Below are 27,215 nucleotides of genomic sequence, written 5' to 3'. Positions count from 1 at the left end.
CACATTCTGAGAAGGAAGACCATTTAAAAAGCTGGTGTGATAAAAAAAAAAAAAAAAGTGACAGGCAATTGACATAGCTGTTGCCTAGCACAGGGGTTCCTGAACTTTTCCAGGGCAAGGCCCCCCAAATGGCATTAACATTTGACTGAGGCCTCCCTTTTGCCAGATGTCTTTAAAACACATTAAAAATACAGACTTCTGGAAATACCCCCCCCCCCCTTTTTTTTATTGATAATTACATCTTACATCTTTACATTACATTGCATTAGGAATTGATTGTGTGTAGAGAAAACACTCGTGGGAGGGATGGGCACACCAAATTGTTGAGGCCCCTCAGGCGCCCCCTGGCGGCCCCCAAGAGGGCCGCGGCCCCCACTTTGAAAACCACTGGCCTGTACTCAGAAAATTCTACCCTCATAAAGATGCATGCATAATGATACACAATGCAACTGATGATGCAGAATTCATAAAGACATCCTTTTTCTCCCCATTTTCTTTTTTACAATTTCATTTTTTTTTTTACATCACAATAACCGTAACTATAAAAGGATAACAAACCTTGTTCATCCTTAAAAGCACAGAAAAGAGTGGGTGCACATGTCTTTTGTCATGTTGAGACCTTCTCAAGCAGGATTATGCATTATTATAACAGGTATTACAATTGTACCACAGGTTACAACCGTGCTTTCTCACAATCTTAAAAACACAATTCTCATGCATAAAACTATGTTAATGTAGTTGGTGTAGATCTACACAACTGCACACATTTCAGTTTGAAAGTGGAACATGATAAAGGAATAATAATAATAATAATAATATTAATAATAATAATAAATGTTTTTGTTGTTGTTGTTAATGTTAAGTTATAGTCATGTGCAGTTTGAGAATGAACCGGCTCTTCTTAGCTGAACACTGAGAACCACATGAGCCTTGCAGTGAAATATAATCGAAATGCTTCCCTGGAAACCTCTTTTCAACATCCCAGCTTTTCATAGGTGTGAATAATGAGACGTGATGGACTCCCAGCTGTGTGTATGAGGCAGTGTGATGGAGGGAGGATCCGCTGCATTCCTGCTTGTTGTGCTGTATGTAGGGGAGGCAATCAATAAATAGAAATAGAAAGAGAAATTGTGTACACAGAAACAACAGGTAGCCTACAATAATGTTAATGCAAGGATGTTGTCTGTATTTATCAATGCACATTTTTTAAACAATTATTTAAATAGATTTTATAAAATGCCATAACGTTGTTTTGATCAAATGGAGTAAGATTTTTATGAAACACTATCAGCCCTAGTTGGGCGAAAAAGAATAATCCCCCGTCAAATGATGGAAACTTTGTCCTGTTCAGTGAAAAAAAAGGCAACGAGGAAAAAGAGTCGACTCTTATTAGTGAGCTGAGCCAAATGATCTGACTCACTGAAACAGGACCCTTTGAATTCCCAGCAATACCTGAGCGCATCATATTGGCTGCAAGTGCGGCACCAAGTTTCTCCCCGTAGTGTGCTTTAGTAAAGCCTGAGTACAGCGTGTTCTCTCAGCTCGACCGAGTTAAACTTCATTATGAGTGATAAGGACCTGCTCACTTTTCTGGACTTCAGCTCGAGCGACTCTCCGGTGCCGAAGCTCTCCCCCGCGGGATTCATTGCGCTCTCCGTTATCTTGGGTTTTATAATGACTTTAGGCTTTTTGAACAACTTCATCGTCCTGGTGCTTTTCTGTAAATTTAAGAAGCTCAGGACGCCGGTGAACATGCTCCTGCTGAACATCAGTGTGAGTGACATGCTGGTGTGTGTATGCGGCACGAGCCTGAGCTTCGCGTCCAGTGTGCGCGGCCGCTGGCTGCTGGGGAGGACAGGATGCATGTGGTACGGCTTCATCAACTCCTGCTTCGGTGAGGAACTGCCCTGATCAAAGCAATTTCGCTTACACCTTATGAATATCATTTCAAAAACAGAAATGTCATTAAAAGCTATTATGCATGGGCCAACGCACCTGTTTTGTTGTTGTTGTTCCTTTGTTTTTCCCCCTTTTTGCTCAAATCTGTTGTACTTTGGTACGGTGGAATTAAAAAAATGAATCTTATTAACTACAGTCAGTTGATATGGCAAATCTTTTGATAAGTAGTGTTTTTAAGTATTTATTTCTTTATTTTATAACAACAACAGCAGCAACAACAACAACAATAATAATAGCAATAACAACAACAACAACAACAATAATATTCATTATTATTATTTACAATGAAGTGTTATGCTTTATGGCTCGATGATAATTTCTCAATTTAGTAATACTGTAGCCTAAATATTATATCATTCAGTCTGTTAACACTGTACAGGGCTGAAGAAGAAGACCTGTTGCACATTCTGTATCTGAGACTTGTATTCACCTGCCATCACATCGCACGCGCATTATTCCGGGTTGGTGGCTCGCACGACGCAGGAATGTGCATTTGAGCAAACGATAGTAATTTTTCTACTGTCAACTAGTTTGCCAGTTTACACAGATCATCATCAGCAGCAGCAGCAGCAGCAGGAGCAGCATCTGACATTCATTTTGTTTGTGGTTAAATGCCAACACTAAGAGGCTTTAGGCAGATGTCATTTGGGGTTTAAGAACAGTGACAAAACACCTCTCCAATGATGGAACCGATGATGTATTTAAAGCAGTGTTCCCAGATTGGGAGTTAGTGCAGGCATTTATGGGGATAAGACGGTATATATGGCAAAGGTTAGATTTACTCCATACAAGGGAGCTTAGCACTGTACCCATTCATTGCTATACTGTACATGGGCTTCAGGTGATTTGAAATTGTTAAACTGCTCAAAACAATAAGCACTGAACAGCACACCAGATAAGCAATGTCTGGATTTGTAAGATGAGGTAGCATATCAACTGTATTTGGGAGTATGCATGGATCCACAGCATAAGTAAGATGCTGTGATATACTTTTTTCGTTATATACTTTTTTTTTTGATGATATACTTTTTTCGTGGCATTCCTGTGAAGTCTGTCACAATACAGCCCCTACTCCTTTGACTTGCTTTAAAGTCTGAAAATCCACAATAAACAGCAATCTCTTATGCTCTTGCAGTATGTGTGAAAGCACATCCTACCAAAATGGCATAGCCATCCAATAATGCACCATGATGTGTGACATCAATTAGCATGCCCTAATGATGAGCATTCTGTTGTCATGTTACATGAAATCTCAGATGTGAAAGCACGATAACGAGGTCTGATTAGCCCTTAAGCCAGTCTCCTGCTGTTTGATGTGAAGCTGCGATTCAATGATTCAGATCAAATGATTTTTGGTCAACTCCCTGACACAGTGGTCGGTTCAGAGGTTTATCTGAGCCAAGCCAGCATGTGAGAAAATATGTAAACTGTACTGCCATGGAGCACCCAGTGGAATTTCAGATGATGATGGGAAAAAAAAACAAAAACAAAACATTAATCTTGTCATGCTTTACTTGGTCGATTATGGTTAATACATTGTTGTAAATATATGAGTATTTTTTTTTAGATTGCTTGTAATCTTGTTACCACTGATCATATGATTTTAAAATAACTTTTGGAATCTCTAATATGATTGATTAATATTAGGCTTCTACTGTAGTTGTTTTTAATGAGTGTTAGAAGACTTAAAAAGTGTATCAATAACAGCCAAACACTTGTTTAAGACAGACAGGTCTTGGTTTGTGATCGTACATTTACATTAGCCTTCAGAGTCAATCATAGGATCAGTTGGTATTAGGGATGCACCAAATGTTCGGCAACCAAAATTATTCGGCCGAAAATAGCAAAAAAAGCATTTTCGGTGTTCGGCCGAAAAAGTGAAAAGGCCGAATAAATTTGACCGAACAATGATGTGTTTGATGACGCGACCAAATAGCCTAGCAACCAGAGTGAGACGCACGAAGCTTTAATTGCAGCAAACATGTTGGCAGTGTGGAAGCATTTTAAAGTGCCAGAGAAAGATGTAAGAATGGCCGTTAAAGAAGTAGGCATATGTCTAGGACAATTATTCATTTGTTGTGGCTCCATCCACTTTTTTGCACTCTTGTCAATGCACATTTTTGTTGTAGGCTACAGAGTGTTCCATTCTTTCAGCAGTCAGTTATAGGCCTAACATAGGCTATTCAAGGCGGGCTCAAAGATGACCACATCAAAATATTTTTATTTTACTCATTTATTTATTTAAAGTTATATTGTGCCTTGTTGGTAGCCTATGCCTGCTGGAATGAAAAAAAAAATGTTCAGTGTTAAATAAATATTTCGAACTTGTAGTTTTTGTAATTGATTTTTCCTTTGAAAACCAAGAGAAAATAGTAAAAAGCACATTTTGACTATTTAATTTATGCAATGGTGAAAAAAATGGCAAAATAAATGAAAAAAAAAAAAACGCGTATTCGGCCTTCGGCCAAGTTTTTCATTATATTCGACTTCGGCTTCGGCCAAGAATTTTCATTTCGGTGCATAGCTAGTTGGTATAGTTATAGTTACATCACCTGCCAGATGCAGAAATGTCTGTAACAAAGCAAAATATCAGTTGAACATAATGCAATTACTTGCATTGACTTGCATTTAATTGCCACTGCTAATATGTCAGGGACACTAACATATAAACGTAGTTAGGAACAGCTGCTAATGCAGCATGTAGATTTCCTCTATCTATGGTTGTGCTGCTCACCACGTGCTTAGAGGGGGTAAGTTTGGCTGTAACATGACAATCAGTGTGGCTGAAGTTTGTCTGGCTCAAATGGCAAAATCACAACAATTAAAAGTGCAATATAATATGAACAAAATATATGTATAAAATATTGCAGTATATTATAGACACAAGCTAAATCTAGTTTGCATGGTGTATATGTGACATGAATTGCTAAAATTTGTATATCTCTTGCTCTGTTTATAACACAAAAATAATACTGATGACACCAGATTCCTCAAGCTGATCAGTTTACGATGATGTGTTTTTCTAAATCATACAAGAAATCAATTTGACTTACAGTTATGAGTTCATTAGCAAAAACTTGTGTAGTCTCATCATTACCAAATACACTGATCAGCCATAACATTAAAACCACTTGCCTAATATTGTGTAATCCTTGTGACGCCAAAACAGCTCTAACTTGTCGAGGCATGGACTCCAGAAGACCTCTGAAGGTGTGCTGTGGTATGTAGCATCAAGACGTTAGCGGCAGATCCTTTAAATGGTAAATGATCTGCATTTATGTAGTGCCTTTTAACTGTAGCACTTCTGCAAAGCACTTTACATTCTTTCTCATCCACACACACACACATACACACACACGCACACAGACAAGGTGCTAGCCTGCCATCACAAGCAACTTGGGTTTGGTGTCTTGCCCAAGGACACTTCGGCACATGGAGGCACGTGGGCCGGGAATCGAGCCACCAACCCTGGGATTAGTGGACAACCTGCGCTACCACCTGAGCCATAGCCACCCTTTAAGTCCTGCAAGTTGTGAGGTGAGGTTTCCATGTATCAGACTTGTTTGTCCAGCACATCCCACAGATGCTTGATTGGATTGAGATCTGGGGGATTTGGAGGCCAAGTCAACACCCTGAACACTTTGTCATGTTCTTCAACCCATTCCTGAACTATTTTTGCAGTGTGGCAGGGTGCATTATCCTGCTGAAAGAGGCCACTGCCATTAGGGAATATCGTTGCCATGAAGAGGTGTACTTTGCCTGCAACACTGTTTAGGTAGGTGGTACATGCCAAAGTAACAGTTACATGAATGCCCTGGCCCAAGGTTTCCCAGCAGAACATTGCCCGTAGCATCACATTGCCTCCACTGGCTTATCTTCTTCCCATAGTACATCCTGGGGCCATCTGCACACACGCACCCAGCCATCCACGTGATGTAAAAGAAAACGTGATTCATCAGACCAGGCCACCTTCTCCCATTGGTCCATGGTCCAGTTCTAATGCTCACGTGCCCACTGTAGGTGCTTTCAGCAATGGATAGGGGTCAGCATGGGCACTCTGACCAGTTGGTGTCTTCAATGCACTGTGTGTTCTGGTACCTTTATATCAGCTTTATATCAGAGACAGCATGACCCTGTCTCTGATTCACCTTCCTTGGACCACTTTTGGTAGGTACTAACCACTGCATACCAGGAACACCCCACAAGACCAGCTGTTTTGGAGACGCTCCGATCCAGTCGTCTAGCCATCACAATTTGGCCCCTATCAAAAGTGCTCAAATCCTTACGCTTGCCCATTTTTCCTGCTTCCAACTCATCAGTATAATATATAACAATATCCAATCCCATGAAAGATGCCATTTTAGTAAGATAATCACTTCACATTTCAATGGTTTTAATTTTAGGGCTGATCAGTGTATAGTACAGTTGTTCAACGATGTGAAACAGTTTGTAGACACTGACCAGAAGAGGGCACTGTGGCAGTAATTTCAACGTTAACCCTGCTAAAAAGTAATGCATGAGTCCTGTGCAGATTGTGGCTGTATGTGGAGTGATTTATCTAGTAAAGGTTGGATTTTCAGTTCAGCAACAAGAGATGCATTTCTTTCTTTCTTTATTATTATTATTATTATTATTATTATTATTATTTAATAATATGGCACTAAAAATGCCAGTATATGCTTGTGTTAACTATATGCTGTCCAAAGTTATTGTGCAACAACCAGTAGATGGAAAATATATGATATATTCCAGAGGTGTTCAGTGGGGATGAGGTCAAAGCTCTGTGCAGGCCACTCGAGTTCTTCCACTTCAGCCTTGGCAAACCATGCCGTCATGAATCTTGCTTTCTACAGGGGCATTGTCATGCAGGTTTGGGCCCTTTAGTTTCAATGAAGGGAAATCTAAAAGCTACAGCATACAAATACATTCTAGACAATTGTGTGCTCTCAAGTACAAGTGTAAGTACATAATATTTAGACTCAAAAATAAAAGATTTTTTTTTCTCTTCAGAAATGCAACATTTCTCACTCATTTTCCATTAAAAAATATCTTTATGATTGAGAAAAAACTGCTTGTTTGAATAACACTGGTAATAGCACTTTTCATAGTTCTTGTATTCACAAAATCTGAAAACAAAGTAATTTATTGAGTAATAACATAGCACAAAAACATCAAATATATTACTATACTACTACTACTACTACTACTACAACAGCTAACAATAACAACAATAATAATATTTACTGTTGATTGTTTAGGTAATTGGTCTATGTATTTGTATTGTTTAACTTGTATTGTTAAAGCTCTGCTCTCTCTCTTACTTCATCTGTTTGTTCATTGTCAGCTTGTATCATTGCATATCTTTTTAGGTGTGAAACCTGAACTTAGTCTAGGTGTGAAACTCTTTCACTCTCTCTTTTCTCTTCTCGTTCTCAGGTATTGTGTCTCTAATATCCTTGATGATTTTGTCTTATGAGCGCTACAGCACAATGACAGTGTATAACAACCAGGGACCAAACTACCGTAAACACCTGCTGGCAGTTGGGGGGTCATGGCTGTACTCTTTGATTTGGACAGTGCCACCCCTGCTGGGCTGGAGTAGTTACGGGTTAGAGGGAGCCGGCACCAGCTGTTCAGTGTCATGGACCGATCACTCCCCCAAATCCCATGCCTACATTATCTGCCTGTTCATCTTCTGTCTGGGTCTGCCAGTGCTGCTGATGGTGTACAGCTATGGCAGGCTGCTATATGCTGTCAAACAGGTGAGATCTGGACTCATTGTTCATTAGTGAGAGACTATCTGCAGAAGGCACAGTCTGATGAAGCTCTTGGTTAAACACTCCATCAGTTGATCTGAATGTTGTGAAATTCAGTGACATTTAAACTGTTGTGAGTGATTCACACATTTTATATCATGAAGGTCATAAGACAAAATCTGGAGGTGTGAATTGATGTGACTGGTCTAGTGTTCCTGACAAGTCCAATGTTGTTATACATGCAAATACAAATAGTCCAAAGTCATTCAAATTTTAGGACAAAGACTAGCACATCTGATAAATTATGCTAACTTTTTTTTTTTTTTTTAACCAAACTGAAATTCTTACTTTTCTACCTTTACAGATCTACAAATACAAATAAATTACATTTTGCTCTGTAGTTTTGTTTCCTAACAGGTGATGCGCTGTTGTTGTAGCTATAAAAGACCAAAGTATAATTGACCTTCATCAACTTATTTATGTATTCTACAAATACCACTGTAACATTTATTACATCACAGCTTTAAAGAGACATGTCTGTGCTCAGTTGTCATGTCAAATGAGCAAATATCAAAACTTTAACAGCCACATTTAACTGAGAATTACCAGTTACTTGTTATAAACAGCTGGAAATACAAAATTCACTCCATTGTAGATTCATGAATAAATGTGGACCCTTTTCCTTCTTTCTTACGTTCAGTTAGGGAAGATTCATAAGACAGCTCGAAGGAGAGATTACCACCTGTTGTTTATGATCACCACCACAGTGGTGTGTTATCTGCTGTGCTGGACACCATACAGTGTGGTCGCCTTAATGGCCTCGTTTGGCCGACCGGGAATCATTACACCTGTTGCAAGCATAATTCCCTCTCTACTTGCCAAGAGCAGCACCGTCATCAACCCAGTTATATACATCTTCATGAACAAACAGGTAAGAAACTGTAATCATAAGTAAGACACACACTGGAAATGTTTCTAATTCCACACACAGCCTACAGTGTAGATTAAATATAACCTTTTCATGCTGTAAGAGAACGTATGAAATTGAACGCTACAAGGAGAAGTGATTACTCAGAAGTGACCAGAAGGCTTTATTAGAGAATCCAACTTGGTAAGACAAAACGAGATCAGAGAGGGCTTTAATCACAATGTTATTTTTGAGGTCTGGACAGGGTTACTGAAAAACATAATACAGAAATCTTGGATTTTCAGCAAGGTCTTGTGCACAATCTACATGCACCAAAAATAGCACTGAAAAGTGTCGGAACAATGGGATACCACAGTTTTTTGTTTGTTTCTTTAAAGACAAAAAGCAAATAGATTATATAAGGCTATTATCTAATATGTTTTCCCTTTGACAATATTATTTCTGTCACAAACTCAATTGGCCCAAGTAACAATATATCTTGTCAACATTGTCAATATATATGGACAATATATCAATAATATAAAATACACTCATTGCTTTTGCATGTTTATTGTCATGTTAGAAAATGATAAACACACAAATTCAATTAAAATAATCAAATCTGTAATAACAAAGGAACAAACAAATGGCATCAAAAGCATCCAATGGCTTTTGAAGGTTAACTGGCTTAACTATGTACACTCTTTAGATCAGGCTTTAAATATACAACATCAGATCACATTTTAATAGGCTGTGTGGTTGTAAGATGGAGAGAGGGAGAGAGAGAGAGAGAGAGAGAGAGAGAGAGAGAGAGAGAGAGAGTCCATAAATAGCTATACAGTGATAACTTATGTTGTTTTGGCAAGATTCACCTTCACATTGAATTTGAAGTGGAAACAAAAAGCAAATCATTATTTTTAGGGCATCACATCCAACAGACAGCTGTTGAATTAATGCAGCGTTCGCATCTAGAGCTGCTGTTGCCATAATCCCAGCTAAACACCACTGAGCATGCAATTTCACTTTCTGAAGACTGAATCGCAAATTCAGAAGGAAAGTGATTGCACTAGGAGATCAGAATTAATTTAGGATATCCAGCCAGTCATTCATTTCAAACAAATTACAACCAAGTCATAACTTTATAATTATTATTTTTTTTTACTATCACTTTCAGGACCCCTGAAATTAGGCATGTGTATAAAAATACATAGTTCACCCAGTAGTAATTAAAGTGGACTGAGTATTTTTGCACCCATGTTTTCACTGCAAATTCTGTATCCTGGCCAACAAGACAACCAAAAATTGTTGGTGTCAAATAATTTATGGACGTGATAGACCAGCAGATAAAGAGAGTGAGCTAGCAAGAAAGAAACGCAACACAGATTCACAGCACCACAGTTCCAGCCCATAGTACAGATTCACAGCACCAAAGTTACAGCCCCAATCACACAGAGGCCTTTACAACCTGATCATAAAAACACTGAACACTTATTTGGCACAGTATTGCCAACAACCAAAAGGGTGCATTGATAATCTGACCAAATTACCCATTACAGCTTACTGTATTCCGCTTACCTAAAACAACTTCAGCAAATTTAAAGTAAGAAGTTAGACTTAGCCTTGGATTTTTTTTTTTTTTTTTTTTTTTTTTTAAGCAGTGTTACACTAACAAATAAATATCTTTACCACAATGAGCTTACAAGCCCCACTACTCAGCATGCATCCCCCCACCACTTTGTAGTTTAAAATTATATAGCTAGGACTTTATTGTGAAAAGTAAAAGTAGTCAGTCACATCAAAAACAGTTTCCACAAAAGATTAATGTAAACTCATTGTTTCTGTGTTTTGGACAGATTTCTGTATAATGGATTATATATAAATTAGGGAAGCACGTATAGAGTGGCAAATTGTAATACAAATCTCTCAAAAGTCAGCTCAAATTGTGTTGCTCTGAAAGCACAGACAATACAGGGTGCAGCGTGCGGCTCTTGTGACCGATGGTGCTCATGCATTTAATCACAGGCTTATTAGACATTCAGTAAGTGATCAGTAGTGCACTCCTGTATACATTCCCTGCAGTAAGAGTGAAAAAAAGCCTTCTATGGGCTCTACTGCACTTCCCTCTAATCTCGTCACCATTAATATACCTCTCTAACGGGGAAGCACAGGATGGTGTGTGACAGAGATATATACGATTTGTCTTTAGAGTTCAGAGTAACATTATTTGAAACAAAAAACAACATTAAAAAAAACAAAAAACACACACAAAAAAACCACATTGATAGGATGACCCTAATTGCAGAGCAAAGGATGTGTTGTGGTATTACAGATTAAATCATCCTGACAAGAAGGAAAACTTTCACTCTATCAGTTTACATTACCCCAACATAGGGCAGGTAGTGTTGCAATTATTCAACCCCCATTGCAAATCAGGTTTGTTGTCAAAATGTACAGACTTTCAGCTGTTTGCAATGAACAAATCAAACAAAAGCAATTGAAATAATTCAACACAACGAATGCTTCAAGTGGTTTCCCCAAATGCAACTGTACATGCAACTCATGATTTCTACAGTTTCAAAATTATTCAACCCCTTCATGGCAAGCATCTTTAATACTCAGTAGAGCACCCTTTTGCTGTTATGACCTGCTGCAAACAAGATGCATAGCTTCTGGCAGCGTTTCTGAGGAATCTTAGCCCATTCCTCATGAGCAATGGCCTCCAGGTCAGTAATATTCTTGGGTTTGTGTGCTGCAACTGCCTTCTTAAAATCTCACCAGAGATTTTCTATGGGGTTCAAGTCAGGAGACTGTGATGGTCCTGTAGAATCTTCCAGGACTTATTCTGCAACCAAGCCTTGGTGGAATTTGAGGTATGCTTGAGATCATTGTCCTGTTGGAAGCTCCAATGATGCCCATGCTTCAGCTTCCTCACAGACGGCATGACGTTTTCTCCTAGGATTTGCTGATACTTCAATGAATCCATCTTGCCTTCCACATGCTGCAGGTTTCCAGTGCCAGAGGATGCAAAGCAGCTCCAGAGCATCACAGAGCCACCACCATGCTTGACTGTGGACAGAGTGTTCTTTCTTCACTCTTCTTCCTCCAGATATACCGCTGATACATGGTGCCAAAAAGTTCCAGTTTTGTTTCATCGCTCCACAGAACAGAATCCCAAAACTTCTGTGGCTTATTTATATGATTTTGAGCCAACTTGTGCTTTTGGGTCAGTAATGGTGTACGTCTTGGAGTTCTGGCATGGAAACCTTCTGTGTTTAGTGTGCACCTTACTGTGCTCATTGAAACCTCAGTGCAAAAGACCTGCAGCAAGACTTGGTGGCAACAGGCAGTCACTCGAGGGTTTTCCTTCTCTGAAATCTGGTTGCAGCCATTGAAAGCTTCATTTTTCTGCCCCTAGCCAGTTCAGGTATTTCATGTTGCTCAATCACACCTGGTGCAACTAATGAAGCCATTGATTAGTTGCATCAGGTGTACTTGAGACAACACCTGTTTTGCAAATTTGTGCTGTTGTGAGGGATTCTATTCAGGGGGTTGAATAATTTATAACTGGGGAAGTCATTATAATGTCGCATTTTCAGTTGAATTTGCGGAAACCAACTATTTCAATTGCTTTTGTTTGATTTGTTCATTGCTGACAGTCTGTAAATTTTGACAATAAACCTGATTTGCAATGAGGGTTGAATAATTTTGATTGCAACTGTAGGTATTTATCACAATTGAATATTACAATACCATCAGTGGTTCTTAAATGTTTAACAACCAAATGAATAGAGAGGCTGCGTTTAAGAGTCTGCCAGAAACCTGAGAGCAAACAGCAGTTCCCAGTTTTACCATCACAATTTGCAGATATACACAACTTCAGTTCAGTCCATACAAATCTCAGTTTGTCATTTCCTTTACCGAATAATGGCACATAAGGAAATCAAATGTATACACGTCAGAGATAACACCTTGTACTTCTACTGATATAAAAAGCTCTATTTACACAGATAAAACACAATGTGAAGGTAAAAATCGGTTCAAATAAAAATGTTCAAAATACAATGCAAGGAAATTTGTTTTCATTCGCTTTTGACTGCTCCGTAGGGAGTGTATGAAGACCTGTTACCTCCTGGACAAGATACAGAAAATAACCAGACTGTGCTGGTTTAAACATTACACAATTGATACAACCACCGCTTGGTTATACTAACAAAGGTCTTTTTTTTAAAAAAAAGAAAAAAAAGAAACAAAAGAAGTGAGCATAGATTTGGCCGAGTAGGGAATGGATCAAACACACTAACAGCTTCCGATGTTTTTGAACCAAGACGGTCCCTGTATTGTACAGAACATTTTGTTTGGAAGTTTTGTTTTCTCAGCTGTATGACGTGTAATATGGAATGGCATTCGGTGGTTTCACCTGTATGTTGTCATTCAACAATCATTTCATGGCAAATTAACATTCAAGAGAGAAACGTTATGTCATTTACAATATAGACAATATATGGCACAGACCAAGCAGAACTCTGACATGCACCACATTTTTTCATTTGTGAACAGCTGAGAAAACTGTAATACAACAGAAAGCAATATCCACTCCAAATACTATTCAAAGTCAGGTACCATCACTGGTAAAAGAGTATATTTCATTATAGCAATAAAAAAATTATTCCTTTTTTAGTAAGAGCATTAATTAATATTACGTGTGTGTGTGTGTGTGTGTGTGTGTGTGTGTGTGTGTGTGTGTCTATAATGCTGACATTAACTGTTAATGACTATTCTTCAATTCCATCACAGGCACACAAACACCATCAGTCTTGTCATATGATGGCTAGCTACAGCAAAATCACCAGATACCTAAAAACAGCTTTTCTATCACAAACCTATTGCTACCCAATGACCTCTACATCACACAAGGCTCAGAGAACGCAACTAAAAATTGCCCAAAAGAGCAGAGTCTATCTCTGTGGACTACCTGCAGGTGAACCTCAAACCTGCTTTCCAATTATTGCAACCTTTCCTCCAGGGAGCAGTTCAGGGGTTACAGTGGATGGTCCTAAAGCCAGGGAGTGTGACCTTGCCTTTCCTCCGAAGGTCGCTCTGAGATCCGGAGTTGGCGCGCTGGATGAGTACTTTCTCATAGAGCAGAGGGTGATAGGCTCCCAGTGTGCATGCAGCATCGTAGTAGCGCTCATGGTAATGGCACAAGTCAGTCTGTCTTAGAGATGGAATGTACTCGTAAACGTCAACCTCGTCACATAACCACATCATCAGCAAGATGCCTGCAATGCAGAGCAAAAATGTATTAAATGAAGTCAGAAGCTACACACGCATGCACACTCTGATGGATACAGACACTAAACCATAAAATGTCCTTGTACCATTTATTTTGTCTCTAATGCTTTGTTTCCTTTCTTTCTTCACCCCTTGTTTCCTTTCTTTCTTCACCCCTTGTTTCATTTCTTTCTTCACCCCTTGTTTCCATTCTTTCTTCATCCCTTGTTTCCTGTCCTCATTTACACTTTCATCTCTCTCCTTTCTCCCCTCCTCTTTAGTTCTACAGATGTTTCCGGACACTGTTAGGTTATAAGGAAAGGTCAGCAGTGCCTGACGACCACTCTTTAATGGCCACCAAGAACACTGCGATCCAGCTCAAATGCATCATGCACAACAACCCTGTGCCCTCTCCAGCACATACACCCCCCCTTCTGCAGGAACACAGGTGTAGCACGGTCACTATGGAGCAAAGCAGCACAGCCTAACTCGGCATTGATGTTCCATACCACAGTCTCTGTGCCCGGTCTCTGTGTCTGTAATTTGGTCAAAGACTAGTTTCCAAATTTGCTGGTGTCTTTTTTTTTTTTTGGTCATAGTCTTTGTTTGTGTGTTGACAATAGTGTTCCAGACACTACTTTCCCACTTTACAAGACATGCTCTTGTTTGTCTTTTGAGAGTAACTTCTTTTGCCAGGAGACTTTTTAAACACTATGGCTAATTAAGTACCATTCCCTTGATAACAGACAGAAGCATTTGTGGGTGGCACAGTAGCATCTCCACCTAACAACTTCAGGGTTCGATCCAGAGTTCGGCTTACTTCAGGTTTCCTCCCACTTCCCAAAAACATGCCAGCAGAGGACAGAGTGTATTCACCTCACACCCAGTGTTCCCAGTATAGGCTGTGGATCTAGACGAACATCAGGATGAAGTTGCAACTGAAGAAGAATGAACGAGGGGTGCATTTATCCAGTGTTCCAGTGCTGTTTGGATGGGTCTAGCTTTAACTGTAATTATTGAAAATTATAGTATTCGGTAACATTCTCTGAAAATAAAATTGCCTTTAAACTGCTTATTATTGTCCTTATTAATCTTATGTTGTGTGAGTGCAAGACTGATCAGAGTTGTTTCACTTTCCTCAGTAAAATGAAGGACACTAAACTCATTGTCATGTTCATGAAAGCAGTTTGAGATGACTTTTGCTTTGTGACATGGTGCATTATCATGCTGGAAGTAGCCATTAAATGGGTAAATTGTGGCCATGAAGGGATGGACGTGGTCAACAACAATACTCAAATAGGCTTTGGCATTCAAGTGATTGGTATTAACAGGCCCATAATGTGCCAAGAAAACATTCCTCACACCATTACACCACCTCCACCAGCCTGGACTGTTTAAACAAGGCAAGTTGGGTCCATGGATTTATGCTGTTGGTGCCAAATTTTGTATTCTTCTTCTCTAAGCTGATTATTGTCATGCGTCAGTTTTCCACTTATTAACCACAGTATCACAAACGCTTTGCACCACATTCTGTTCCATGATCAATACTTTAGCACAGGGGTCTTCAGTCTTATCAGCAAAGGTCTGGTGCGGCTGCAGGCTTTCATTACTGCCGAATTGGAAGCACACATGATAGTTGATGGGAGACTAAGTTGAACTGATTAAACAAGTGAAAATCAGGTGTGTCTGCTGCCACACCACCCCTGGGAAGACCCCTGCTCTAGCATATATTCAGCTGAATCACTATCTGTCTACAAATGAAGACTAAACACCTACCTCTTCGCCAAGTACTTTTCTCCAACAGAGTTTTAGCCTGATAATATTCTTACACAAATATGTAGCACGAAGAAATGATCGAGCACTTCTGTAAGTCACCATGGTTACAGTCATTTGCTAAATGCTGTAAATATAAGAGTAAATGTCTTACCAATGAACCCTGATGAAGGTGGATTGGGCTGAATGTTCTCCAGGGTGTTGGCCTGAATCACGTCCCATAGTTGCCAGATAAACTTGGGGTGCAGAATGTAGAAAGGCTGATCAGGAAACTGCTTCCTGTACTTCATGTAGGGAGTGAACAGGTTGTAGTCCGGGTTCTTATACCACTGAACACAAAATATACAGAATTTAATTTGATTCCAGTTAGTTCTTTATTCTCTATTATCAAGTCACTAATATCTGTTAAACTTTTGCAATACAGCAGACTTTTTAAATGTACTGAGAACATTTCCTATGTCTTATTTGTCTAGAAAAACAGAGTTCACATCAAAATTAATGGCTTGAATTTATCAAAATTGTCTGAATAACAAATGATAAATACACATATTCTTCCTGTTAGTAGTTGTATTTCAGACTATATGAAAGGGTGGCTAGAAAGAAACCACTGCTCAAGAAGAGCCATATTAAAGTATGAGAGTGACCCAGTGAAGATGTTTTTTTTTTTTGGTATGAGGAGACCAATATTGAGATACTTTATTTGGGCAAGTTTCAAAACAGTGTGTAGTGCAAACCTAACGCAGGCAATACCTCAATTAACCTCATCCCTGGTGAAATATGGAGTTGGCAACATCATGTTCTGGGGATGTTTTTCAACCTCAGAACCTGAGAATCTGGTCAAAACTGAAGGGAGAATGGATGGAGCAAAATACAGGGGGATATTACAAGAGAACCCATTTTAGTCTGCTTAAAAATTTTAAGTTTGGCTGAAACTTCACAGTTTCAGTAGGACAGTGTTCCCAAACACAATGACAAAGCAATGGAGGATTGATTAAAAGGTGAATGTTCTCTAGTGGCCAAGTCAAAGTCTAGATCTGACTTCCATTAGGAAGCAAAACCACAGTCATCCAAGAACATCCAACCAAACTGAAGAACCTGGAGCAAATCAGTCAGAATGGGCAGAAATCACCCCCAAACATTAACTGGATATGAAAAAAAAAAAAATGGTGTAAATCTGGTAGGAACTTACCTCAACAGTCTTAAAACTATTATTGCAGCAAAAGGTAGTTCTACCAAGTGCTCGTCTGAAGGAGTTGAATACTTAGCACAAGCAGCATTTTCAGTTAAAATTTTTTTTTATTAGATATGCTGACAAATAGTGAATTTGGACCATTTGCATATTGGGCTGCAATAGGAATACTGACTGGAACAATCTGTGTCAGTGTCATTTGTAATCCAAATGAATCTGCTGACTTTTAAAGGGTTGAATATATTTGCAAAGCATTGTATATGCATGCATTTATTTATGCATTAATCCATATTCAAGACATTTCCAAAAAAAAATTGAAGACCTGCTCGTCACTTCAATCATGCTATACGATACATCAGCTATAACGGATTGTGTTCATGCATATACATCCATTTCTGGGTTTAAGTAAACTATAGCAGGGTAAACTTCTATAGAGGTATATGGGAGACCATAGCAAATATATTTTTTGCATTAACATTTGCTTCAGTGAAAGAAAGAAAATATCCAGTATTTCCTTCCCATGACTTTCCAAGAAAGGAAAAAATATACAGAGAGAGATGGATTATGGCAGTCAGAAGAGTGAAAGATGTCAAATTTACCATCACTACCCAGCAGCTGTATTAGAAACCCCCTCCCCGCAGTGTTTACTAGTTTTTTTTGTAATTATAAAAAAAAAAAAAATTGTATTTACGCCAGGGTAGTGTTATAAATCTACAGAAAAGTTTGTAAAGAAGAAAATATACATATAAAAAAAAAAAAACTTTGCTATTTAGTAATATTAGTATTGCACTGAATAATACATTTTTATTTGGGTACAAATAGTAATACATTTCTGACTTAATTCACTTTTATGTGTTAGACCTTCTGGCTTTTATTTTGGCAGAAAACTGCAGGAAGACCTCCTTTTAGTTGGCAACAGTGTTTTAAAATTCTCTTTTCATTACCAATCAGGTGAAATACTGTTGACCTCTGCACAGAAAAATGATTGAGATTACACTAATGTAAAACCAAAACGAATATGACATGTGTTGTGTCTAAATGCATGTTAAAAGCGACTCAAACTCACAGCACAGACAGAGACAGGCACAGAAGTTGATGTGGAGCAGCAGTTACTGTGAACCGAGCCACTCTAGAACACTGATGAGCTGCACACAGTCACACGGGTTTACCATTTCAACCACCAACAGTGACAAGCGAAAATAAAATCTAAATCTGCTTTACGGTGTCGGTACGGTTGCAATTTAAAGACCTTTGAAACGTGAATTTAAGACATTTTAATGCTAATTAAGGACTTATTTTTTTACATTAAGGAATTTAAGACATTTTGAGGACCCGTAGAAACCCTGTAATATTCTCGCAAAATGAAAGCGTGTAGACATGAGAATGTGTCATGTAACGATCGATAGGCAAAAATGTAGTCAAAAAGCAGGCACAGGGTCAGGCGATCTACAAGCGGGCATAAATAGGGCAGAGATAAGAAACCAAGAAACGAGGGCGAGAACAGGATTAAAGTACTGGGAAATGAGGACAAAGATCAAAAGCTTTGGTATGGCTCTGGCGGCAACAGAAACGCAATACTTCGCCCAGAACAAAGACAAACGAGGGTTTAAACTAGAGTTGCACCGATGTATCAGCCGATAAAGGCTATTTTTCACGCTATGGGTCACTGGACGATAGTTTAAAAAATTTGATGTTCGGGCCGATTATATCCTGTCAATCAAAAGAGGGCAGGAAAACACACGGATTTCGTGCTGTGTGTAAAGATGATGTCTCTTGTGTGGAATGATGACAAAACTGCAGTCTTTAAGCTCTGTAAGCTCTACACTGGTAATATTTTACACTGGACGCTGCAGCAGTGAAGCGGGAGTTTCGGCGTCAAGTCTAAAACTTTTTTTTGCCAAGCTGCTCACGCTGAATTAAAGCGCTAGTACACAGTTGAAAGATTTAAATGAAGATGAGTTGACAAAAAAGAATACATAGCTGAGAGAAATATATTTGTAGAGTAGCATATTTCATATCCAATTAATGTTAATATATAAAAAAGGTTATATATATATATATATATATATATATATATATATATATATATATATATATATATATTACCAGTTTGATGTTCAATGATGAAGTAGAAATGTTTTTGTTTGTGGTGAGTGAATGTGAGACTAACAGGAGGTTTTTTAGAATTCAGTCAATGTTAATATGAATTAATAGCATTCAATAAGTTAAGAAATCTTACTTTAATCTTTAGAATGTTAATGTGAGTAATGTGTTTTCTGTTTATGAGACCAGTTACCGTGAAACAACTTGTTGAAATGGAGAGAATAAAGTTTTTATTTGCAATTCTTTCAGAATTGTGGAATTAATTATTATTCATTTAAAAGAAGGCAGAACTATCAGTATCGGCCGATATCACTCTGAATAATCGGTTATCGGTATCGGCTGAGAAATTTAGTATCGGTGCATCTCTAGTTTAAATATCAATGAAATCAAAGGTAAAACATAAACAGCTGTGAATAATGATGACACGTGAGGGAGACAACCCTCACAAGACAGAGGCAGAGACAAGACAAACACCATAACAAAACACACGTGTCCAAAATTAAACAAAGTTTGGTGACCCGGAAGTGCTCACTGAGGGGAAATCCGTGACAGAGTGCATGCTGTTGATAAGGTAAATATGAACTTTTCACATTTCATATTTAAATGTGACTGGAATTGGAGGTGCAAATGCATTAAATATGAAACTTTATTGCTGTCATAATGGTGAAAAACATGTTACTTAAAGATGCAAATTTAAAAAAAAACATCATTTTTAGATTTTAAATGATTGTATTGAAAACAGAAATGGTCTTCAGTCATATTAAGAGTGTATTTTTACACGGGGTGGGACAAATTTTAGATAGAGAACGATTAAATGTCAAATGTCTCTAGGATCCATTTTTGCAAAGAGAGCTCGAGTACTGCGACACAAAACACATTTTGTCAGTGTGCTGAAAAAGCTCAGGCATGGATTTATAAACCAGACTTTACTCTATTCACAAGTCCAGCCGGTGTTCTTCCTGACAAACACACGAACAACCCAATAATAAACAAGAGTAGGCAGTTCTTTAGCTTACATTTCCTCATTGTTTTGCTTGGCAACACAGCAGTATGGTGAATAAAAAAAATCAACATCAGTTATATGGAATTGATGGATTTTACCAAACAAATACAGCACAACCCTCAGTTGTTTGAAAAATATGCAAAAGCAAAACTGACACGTCACGGAAACACTGCAAACTTGTTTAACCACCTGAAAATAAACGGAGTGTGCTAAAATCCAGGTAAGTGCTAGCGAGCGTAAAAACACTGCAGCCATAAACAGCACTACTTATGTGAAAACAGGTAAGTCTAATGCCATACCATTGTACCTGGCCAAGAATATAAAACCCATTAAAATGGTTGAAACAAGGGTTTTAAAGAGACTACTAAGGTTACATCCATATAAATCTGGATAAATTTGAAAACGTATCTTTTTCTGTCCAGCGAAAACAGAGCTTTTCAAAAACGCTCTCCCAAGTGGATAAATTTGTGTGTTGTCGTCGTGTGTGCTGGAAAAACAGAGATCTTCAAACACGATAATGTATTTTTAGCCATGTGAAGCAGTCATGTGACCCATTCAACCTGTTCAACCACAAGATGATGGAAGATGTACTGCTATCCAGTTTCATAGCGTTATTAAATATTAATGTCAACCTTCAGATTGTTTCTTTTTTATTTTCTTTTATTTTTTAAATCAACGCCCGACTGAAATGACGCAGGCCAAAGCTTCTTACGTTTTTACGCATGTGCAGCATATGGATGTACAGTAAGTGTTTTTAGACGTTTCAGTGTGGACGAGCAATTTTTGGAAAACGTTTGAAAACGGCAGTGTACACGGAGAGCGGTTTTAAATGAAAATGCAGTGAACAGATCTATCTGGATTAACGTGGACGTAGCCTAAAATTGTTTATCCTCACTATGACTTGCCAAGTCGCAAAAATGTAAATAAAACACTGCCATTCCTCAGCTGTACACAGAATCCCAAAAGAAGTGCAATAAAAACCACGACAATGAAACTGTTCAATTTGAAAATAAACCAACTCAGGTAATGTATTCAGTTTTCAAACATATTTAAATACTCATTCCTCTGTCAATCACCTTTCCGTTTATTGCACGTATAAATAAAGAAGACATTAGTAGGAGGTGATTTATTAACATTGTTAAAAATACAGTATCCATGCTTGATTTTTTTCTTTGTAGAAATAATTGTTTACATTTTGTTGAGAAGTGCTGTTTATTAAAATTTGTCTGAAAATGAGTTTGGTTGCTCTGTACAGTAACTTAAATGACAAAATAGTCTTAAAAACCAACTTGAAAACCAAACAGGATAAAATGGTGGATCTTATGTGATCTAGCCTAAAAAAATAGATTACAAAAATTGCAGATTGCCCACTCCTAGTTTTTACACTTGCATATCTTTAATGAATCAGGATCTAAATATCTATGGCAGTGTTTTGATTTATCTGTCGTGCTGTAAAACTGAAAAAAACAAAACAAAACAAAAAAACCCAGAGGTTGAGTGAAGTAGGGGAAGTGTTGACATGTCAGAAAAGAGAGAATATAAGAGTGAGAAAAGCACCAAGTTCTATAGTATTAACCCATACCTTTAAATAGCTGTTTCTATTGTTTTCCTCGTCAGTAAAGTATGGATTTACAAACTGCACCATGTCTACATCATCATCAAAACATAACATTATGTAGCCTTGAGCTTACACACACACACACACACACACACACACACACACACACACACACACACACACACACACAACGCATACAAACAAGTACAGTTTCATTACATTTCCTTCTTGGAAGTATAAAAAATAGAAAATCTCCGTCTTCAACTAACTGTTAAAATGATTAATATCACAATCAGGCTTTAGTGTGCATGTGATAAGAGAGAGACACCAAAGACAGAATAAGATATTAATGAATTTCAAGTCTCTTACTTAGAACAAATTCAGAAATGTCAGGTACATTTCTTCCAAACCTTTTATTTTAGTGGATCAAAATTGTGACATGGAAGCAACATCAGTACTCACTTTATGCAGGTTGACAGTGTAGGGCGCAGGGTCCCAGGCCACCAGTGTCATATTCTTGTACAGTGAGCTGATGTTGAACTGGTGCCTGGAGTTAGCCAGGATCTATACAGCAAAGAGAAGAAACACAGTGTACATGTAATATTAAAAAGATTAAAAAAAAAAAAAAAAAAAAAAATTCATCTCAAAATAAAAACCCATATAAAGCATGTGTTTAATTAATCATATCCAGTCTCCATACAAGCCTCAGTTGTTTGCACAAAATAACTGCACATCATACACTATGATAAAGGCAAAACCACTGAAATCACTTATACCACAGTGCTGCTGAATCATCCAAACTGATTGGTCAGAAGTTGTTGATTCATCACAGGACAGCTCTAACAGGCTGTGACTCAAATCATCTATTAATATGCTCATTTTAATGTTATATTTAATAAACAATTTGTAATTTAACAACGAGAAATGTATAAACATTGATGTGGGGAAGTTTTCACTTAGGAGACATTTATTTGACATTTATGGAAGGGGTCTCAGATGTCAATGCCTTGCAACAATGTTTTCCCAACACTGGAGTCTTCAGTACAGACGAGGTGGCACATTCTGGTTTCTTGGGAACCTGACAAGCTGTGTATTGTGTCTTATTAACTTTAAGAGAGGAAAAAGAGAAGATGGTGAGGGAACGAGTGTATATAGCTGCTATAAGGCAAGCAATAACGGAAAATAACTTGTCTCACTGGTGTTCCGTAACCTTGAATGGCTCAATTGCTGTGATGTAAAGAGGAAAAAAACACTTTGGGACATCACAACACCCCAGTGTGTTTTATTCCTTATATACTTGTGCTTCTGGAATGTCTATCACAGAACAATAACATTCTATTTTGTGAATTTAAAAAAACAACAACACACATTTAAAAAAAAACAAACCCAGTGAAACCAACAAGTGTAAGCATGATCTTACCTGGGAGTTGATTACACGAATGGTAGTCTTATTCCCAACGTCTCTTTCATAACCTTTGGTAGGGGCTGAATTAAACCTCAGAACAGCATCATGGGAATCTAGAAAAGCAAAATCCATATAATAATCCCTTATTTTATTTTAATTAAGTGTTATATACCCACACGTTTGAGCATGTGTTGTATTTTAAACTCCCTCATAAAACATGTACAGCACCTTAATGAATCGTGGTGTTTTAAAGCCGCAAAATTTTTAAAAAGTGATTCAGAAGTTTAAAAAAAAAATGTTTTTATTTCAGGTTCTTGTGTGAATTTTCCAGTCTACTTTAAAACACTACTTTAGTGGCAATATGTCGACAGTAGAGCCTATATGTAAGCCCTTGTGATTAAACTGACTGGAACTACCTGTATATTATACGGTTTGAATGCACACCTTCCAGCCAACCAGAATCGAGTATTCAGACGGACCACGTTATAAAGAGTTTGGACCAATAGACTTAAACAAAATGAAATAAAAAGATCCTTGTGTCATCAGTACAAAATGTCAGTTTTCCAAACACATGCAAATGAGTCAGTGCAAATATCTAGCACCTCGCTGGAGGTTCAGTGTTTATGATGGCATTATGAATTCTGCTAACTACCAGGACATTACCGATCAAACCTTGGTTGCCTCTGCCAGGAGCTTCAGACATGGCCATAGTTAGAACGTTTCAATAAGATGATAGGCCAAACTTACTTCCACATCAACACAGAAATTGTTAAAGAAACACAAAGTCCACATATACAAAGCTAAGAATACAAAAGACTGATTTAATGTCCTGAAGGAGTGGACCAAGTTCATAAGACATGCGTCTCCAACCTTGTTAGACATCACACGAAGAGACTTGAAGAGTTCTGCCAGGACAGACAACACAAAATATTAATCGTAAGGGTGCTGATAATTTTCAAATCAGTGTGTTGTAGAAAGGATTGCCCTATTTACATTAAAAAATAAATAAATAAAACCATCAATGTACCTGTATGTTTGAGCTCAAAATGTAAAATATACTCCATAAGTAAGGCGTCTTTTCTACTGCTACAGTAGAGAATAATCTATAGAACAACATTACAATGTGACAAATAGATGGGGCAAAAAAATTAGGACTTATTAATTAGGATATGTAAGGCAGAGACTTCACCATCATCACCTGCAGGGAAGCTCATTTAAAAGTAGTTTTTTCCATTTCAAAGTCTCATTCAAACCTGATCAAGACGAGCACATAACCACACGGCTGCACAGATATTCAGATGTTTAGAGTAAGGCACGGATATTCCTGCCTTACTCTAAATCAGCAAGTTTGCCTCATTCAATTTCCAGCAATAAAGTGGGCCAGGCTTTTACTGTTTTTACCTTTGAACAAATTAAAATACCAAAGAGGCAGGGAAAAAAACAAATGACGTATGAATGACTAATAGGTGAGTTATTGGAAGGTGATCTTCAGAGTCAATATAAACATGATGAATGTGGGATGTTAACCAATGTATTGCTATTCAGTGAACATGCCACATTCATCATGTTTAGAGTGGCCATGATTCAGACAAAGAGATGAAAGTAGAGATGCGCTTCCCCACCATTTTTCATTAATTTCTGGGTTTGCACACTTTACATCTGAAATACACAGTAATGCCATGTTCAAACGCTCAATCCTATGTAGACTAAATAGACAACGGTTCCCTCTAGTGATCAAACACTGAAATTGAAGAAATAGTGGTGAATGCCAATACAGACGGGTTTTAACACAGATTTCAGTATTATTTTTAATACTTGGATGCAAATCTTTTGCACTCAGTGGCTGCCTGAAGTCTGAAACCCTTGGGCATCACCAAATGATGAGTTTCCTCCTCATTATTTGCTTTGATGCTTTGCCAGGCCTTTACTGCAGCTGCCTTCAGTTGCTGCTTGTTTGTGGGTCTTTCTGCCTTCAGTTTTGTCTTCAGTAAATGAAAAGCATGCTCAGTTGGGTTGAGGTTAGGTGTCGGACTCAGCCATTTAAGAAGTTTCTATTTCTTTGCCTTAAGAAGCTCTTGGGTTTGTGTTCATGTTATGTTTTGGGTCATTATCCATCTGTACTGTAAAGCGCTGTCCTATCAGTTTTGCAGCATTTGACTGAATCTGAGCAGAAAGCATAGCTCTATACTCTTCGGGTAATCTCTCTGTATTTATATTCATGAAGGCATCTCTTGATTGTAAACTTTGATACACCTACCTCCTCGAGTGTTCTTGATTTGCCTAGATGTTGTGTAGGGGTTTTTCTGCACCAAGGAAAGACTTTAGTTGTCCTCTGTGGTCTTCCAGACCTTTTGCTGTTGCTGAGCATGTCAGTTCATTCCTTCTTTTTAAGAATGTACTAAATTGTTGATTTGGCCACTCCTAAAGTTTCTGCCATCTCTCTGATAGGTCTGTTTTGTTTTATCCTTCACTTGAAATCAACACCATTTTGGCCCACATAGTTCCTATGAACAGCTACAAAATACAAATGCAATGCTTGGAATCAACTCCAGACCTTTTATCTCCTTAATTTGTCATGAAATAACAAAGAAACAGGCCATGAAACTGCTTATCAGTCGACTGTTCAATTACGTTTGAGCCTGTGAAAATGGAGGGACCATGTAAACAAATGGCTGAAATTCCTAAACAGTTTTAAATCCTTTGAAATAAAGCTGAAAGTCTACATTTCAATCACATCTTCAGTGATCCATTTCAAATACATTATGGTGGTGTTCAGAGGGCAAATTATGAAAATTGAGTCACTGTCCAAATACTTATGGACCCGACTGTATATGAAGACCAGCAGCTTCACAACTGCTGGGGCAATATAAATAAATAAATAAATAAAATAAAAATAAAAAATAAAATGCATGGTCCATTTTTCTCAGGCTGAACATGAAATGATTGGGCTATATTTTGTTTTCTCATTTGTCAGCAGTGCAGATAGAGTTAATGGTTGTAATACAGGAGTGTGGAGTAATGTAGGGCAGATGTACTGGTGTTGTGTGAGCAATTTTGAGAGTTAGTGGGCCATTACAAACCTTTCCTACTCGGACATGGAGGTATTTACTGTTTTTTTCCTTAAAAGCAAAAAGCCCAAAGTAAAAGGAGAGTTCATAGAAGAGCAATGCTATTAAACACAAATTTATGACCACTAAGTGGCAGAAAAACACCTTTTTTCTGTGGATACTCAAATGATGTTTAGAGCCAATGTTTGAGGCAACGAGGGCTAATATTGATTAAAATCACTGCCAATGATACTTCACTGAACTAGACTGTTGCTCAATTTATCAGTCTGCAGAAATATATTAGATTCAGTGTTGCTCTCTGCATGTATCTTTGCCCTCATTGGAAGCCCTCTCATGTCTACTCTTGGCTGTGCTGTTGATGGCTTTCCTCATTATTCTTAAGTGGTTTAAGCCACCGAGAAAGGAGGGAGGAAAAGCCAAGCATGGCATAGGAATTATTTTGAGATGTGAGCAGGTCTAATAGGCTTAAGAGAACCACAGGCCTATCAGCTCTTCATAAATATACAGTGCACACATATTCAGGACATGTCATTAATGGCAATAGAATATGTACTGTAAACAAACTTGATTCAGAGAACACTGCACAAATCCTAAACAGTTAGTATACTAATAGAAAGAGACACATGGAAATCCATGAAGCGCAGCACAAATTAACTTGCTGCTTAAAAGTATAAGGAGTGACTGGCTGACAGACATACATTCTCGTTCATCTCTTTATGTAAAGGGTCATGATGAAGTTGGAATATCAATATGGAGTGACTCCTGAAATGGCACACTACATGTTTAAGGGAGGAACAAAGAGAGTTGGGCCGTTGTCATGGAAACAATTTCACTTCCATTGCCCATTGAAATGTCGCTCTGCTACTGTGGGTGCCAAGGCTGGCACCATGCACCCAAAGGCCCCAGGATAATAGCAAAGGGCATGAGGATCCCACAATCTGAAACACTAACGTAAGCAGGCAAAGGAGAGCAAAGCCAAATTCAGTCAAGAAAAGAGGTCAGTAAGACAGTTCTACAGTTTCTCAAGCTCCCTGCTTCCACAGAAAGATAACTGAAAACATTTAATAGAAACTCACATTATTTCCCCTTAACTGCATTATAACCTTTCAGGCTAGACATGTTTGGTGAATTAGATTTGCATTCAGTTTGCATTAAAATTTGCCTTCAGTTTACAGGCCAATGCAGTGAACAAATAAAAGTTCATGGTCATAGTTTATTAAAAC

The 27,215-nt window shown here is 38.0% G+C and overlaps 2 protein-coding genes across 2 annotated transcripts in view; one reads left to right on the top strand and one right to left on the bottom strand.

The window, feature by feature from the left end:
- Positions 1-1,554: 1,554 nt before the first annotated feature.
- On the top strand, positions 1,555-15,803 carry tmtops2b (teleost multiple tissue opsin 2b). The gene is made up of 4 exons (XM_053626600.1): positions 1,555-1,894; positions 7,396-7,721; positions 8,416-8,646; positions 14,175-15,803. Exons 1-4 carry the CDS (start codon positions 1,564-1,566, stop codon positions 14,379-14,381), a joined length of 1,095 nt encoding a protein of 364 aa, XP_053482575.1. The 5' UTR covers positions 1,555-1,563; the 3' UTR covers positions 14,382-15,803.
- st6gal2a (ST6 beta-galactosamide alpha-2,6-sialyltranferase 2a) overlaps positions 13,033-27,215 on the bottom strand; it is a 50,645-nt gene continuing 36,462 nt past the window's right edge. The window contains exons 4-7 of the mRNA XM_053626597.1: positions 22,940-23,037; positions 21,982-22,083; positions 15,821-15,995; positions 13,033-13,901 (exon numbers count right to left, since the gene is read on the bottom strand). Of these exons, the coding sequence (XP_053482572.1) occupies positions 13,654-13,901; positions 15,821-15,995; positions 21,982-22,083; positions 22,940-23,037 (623 nt within the window). The 3' untranslated portion in view covers positions 13,033-13,653. The remainder of the gene's footprint in view (positions 13,902-15,820; positions 15,996-21,981; positions 22,084-22,939; positions 23,038-27,215) is intronic.

Source organism: Ictalurus furcatus, chromosome 6 (assembly GCF_023375685.1).
Source record: "Ictalurus furcatus strain D&B chromosome 6, Billie_1.0, whole genome shotgun sequence".
NCBI lineage: Eukaryota > Metazoa > Chordata > Actinopteri > Siluriformes > Ictaluridae > Ictalurus > Ictalurus furcatus.
The sequence above is the reverse complement of the archived record's forward strand: the minus strand, read 5'-3'. Positions and strand labels throughout refer to the sequence as shown.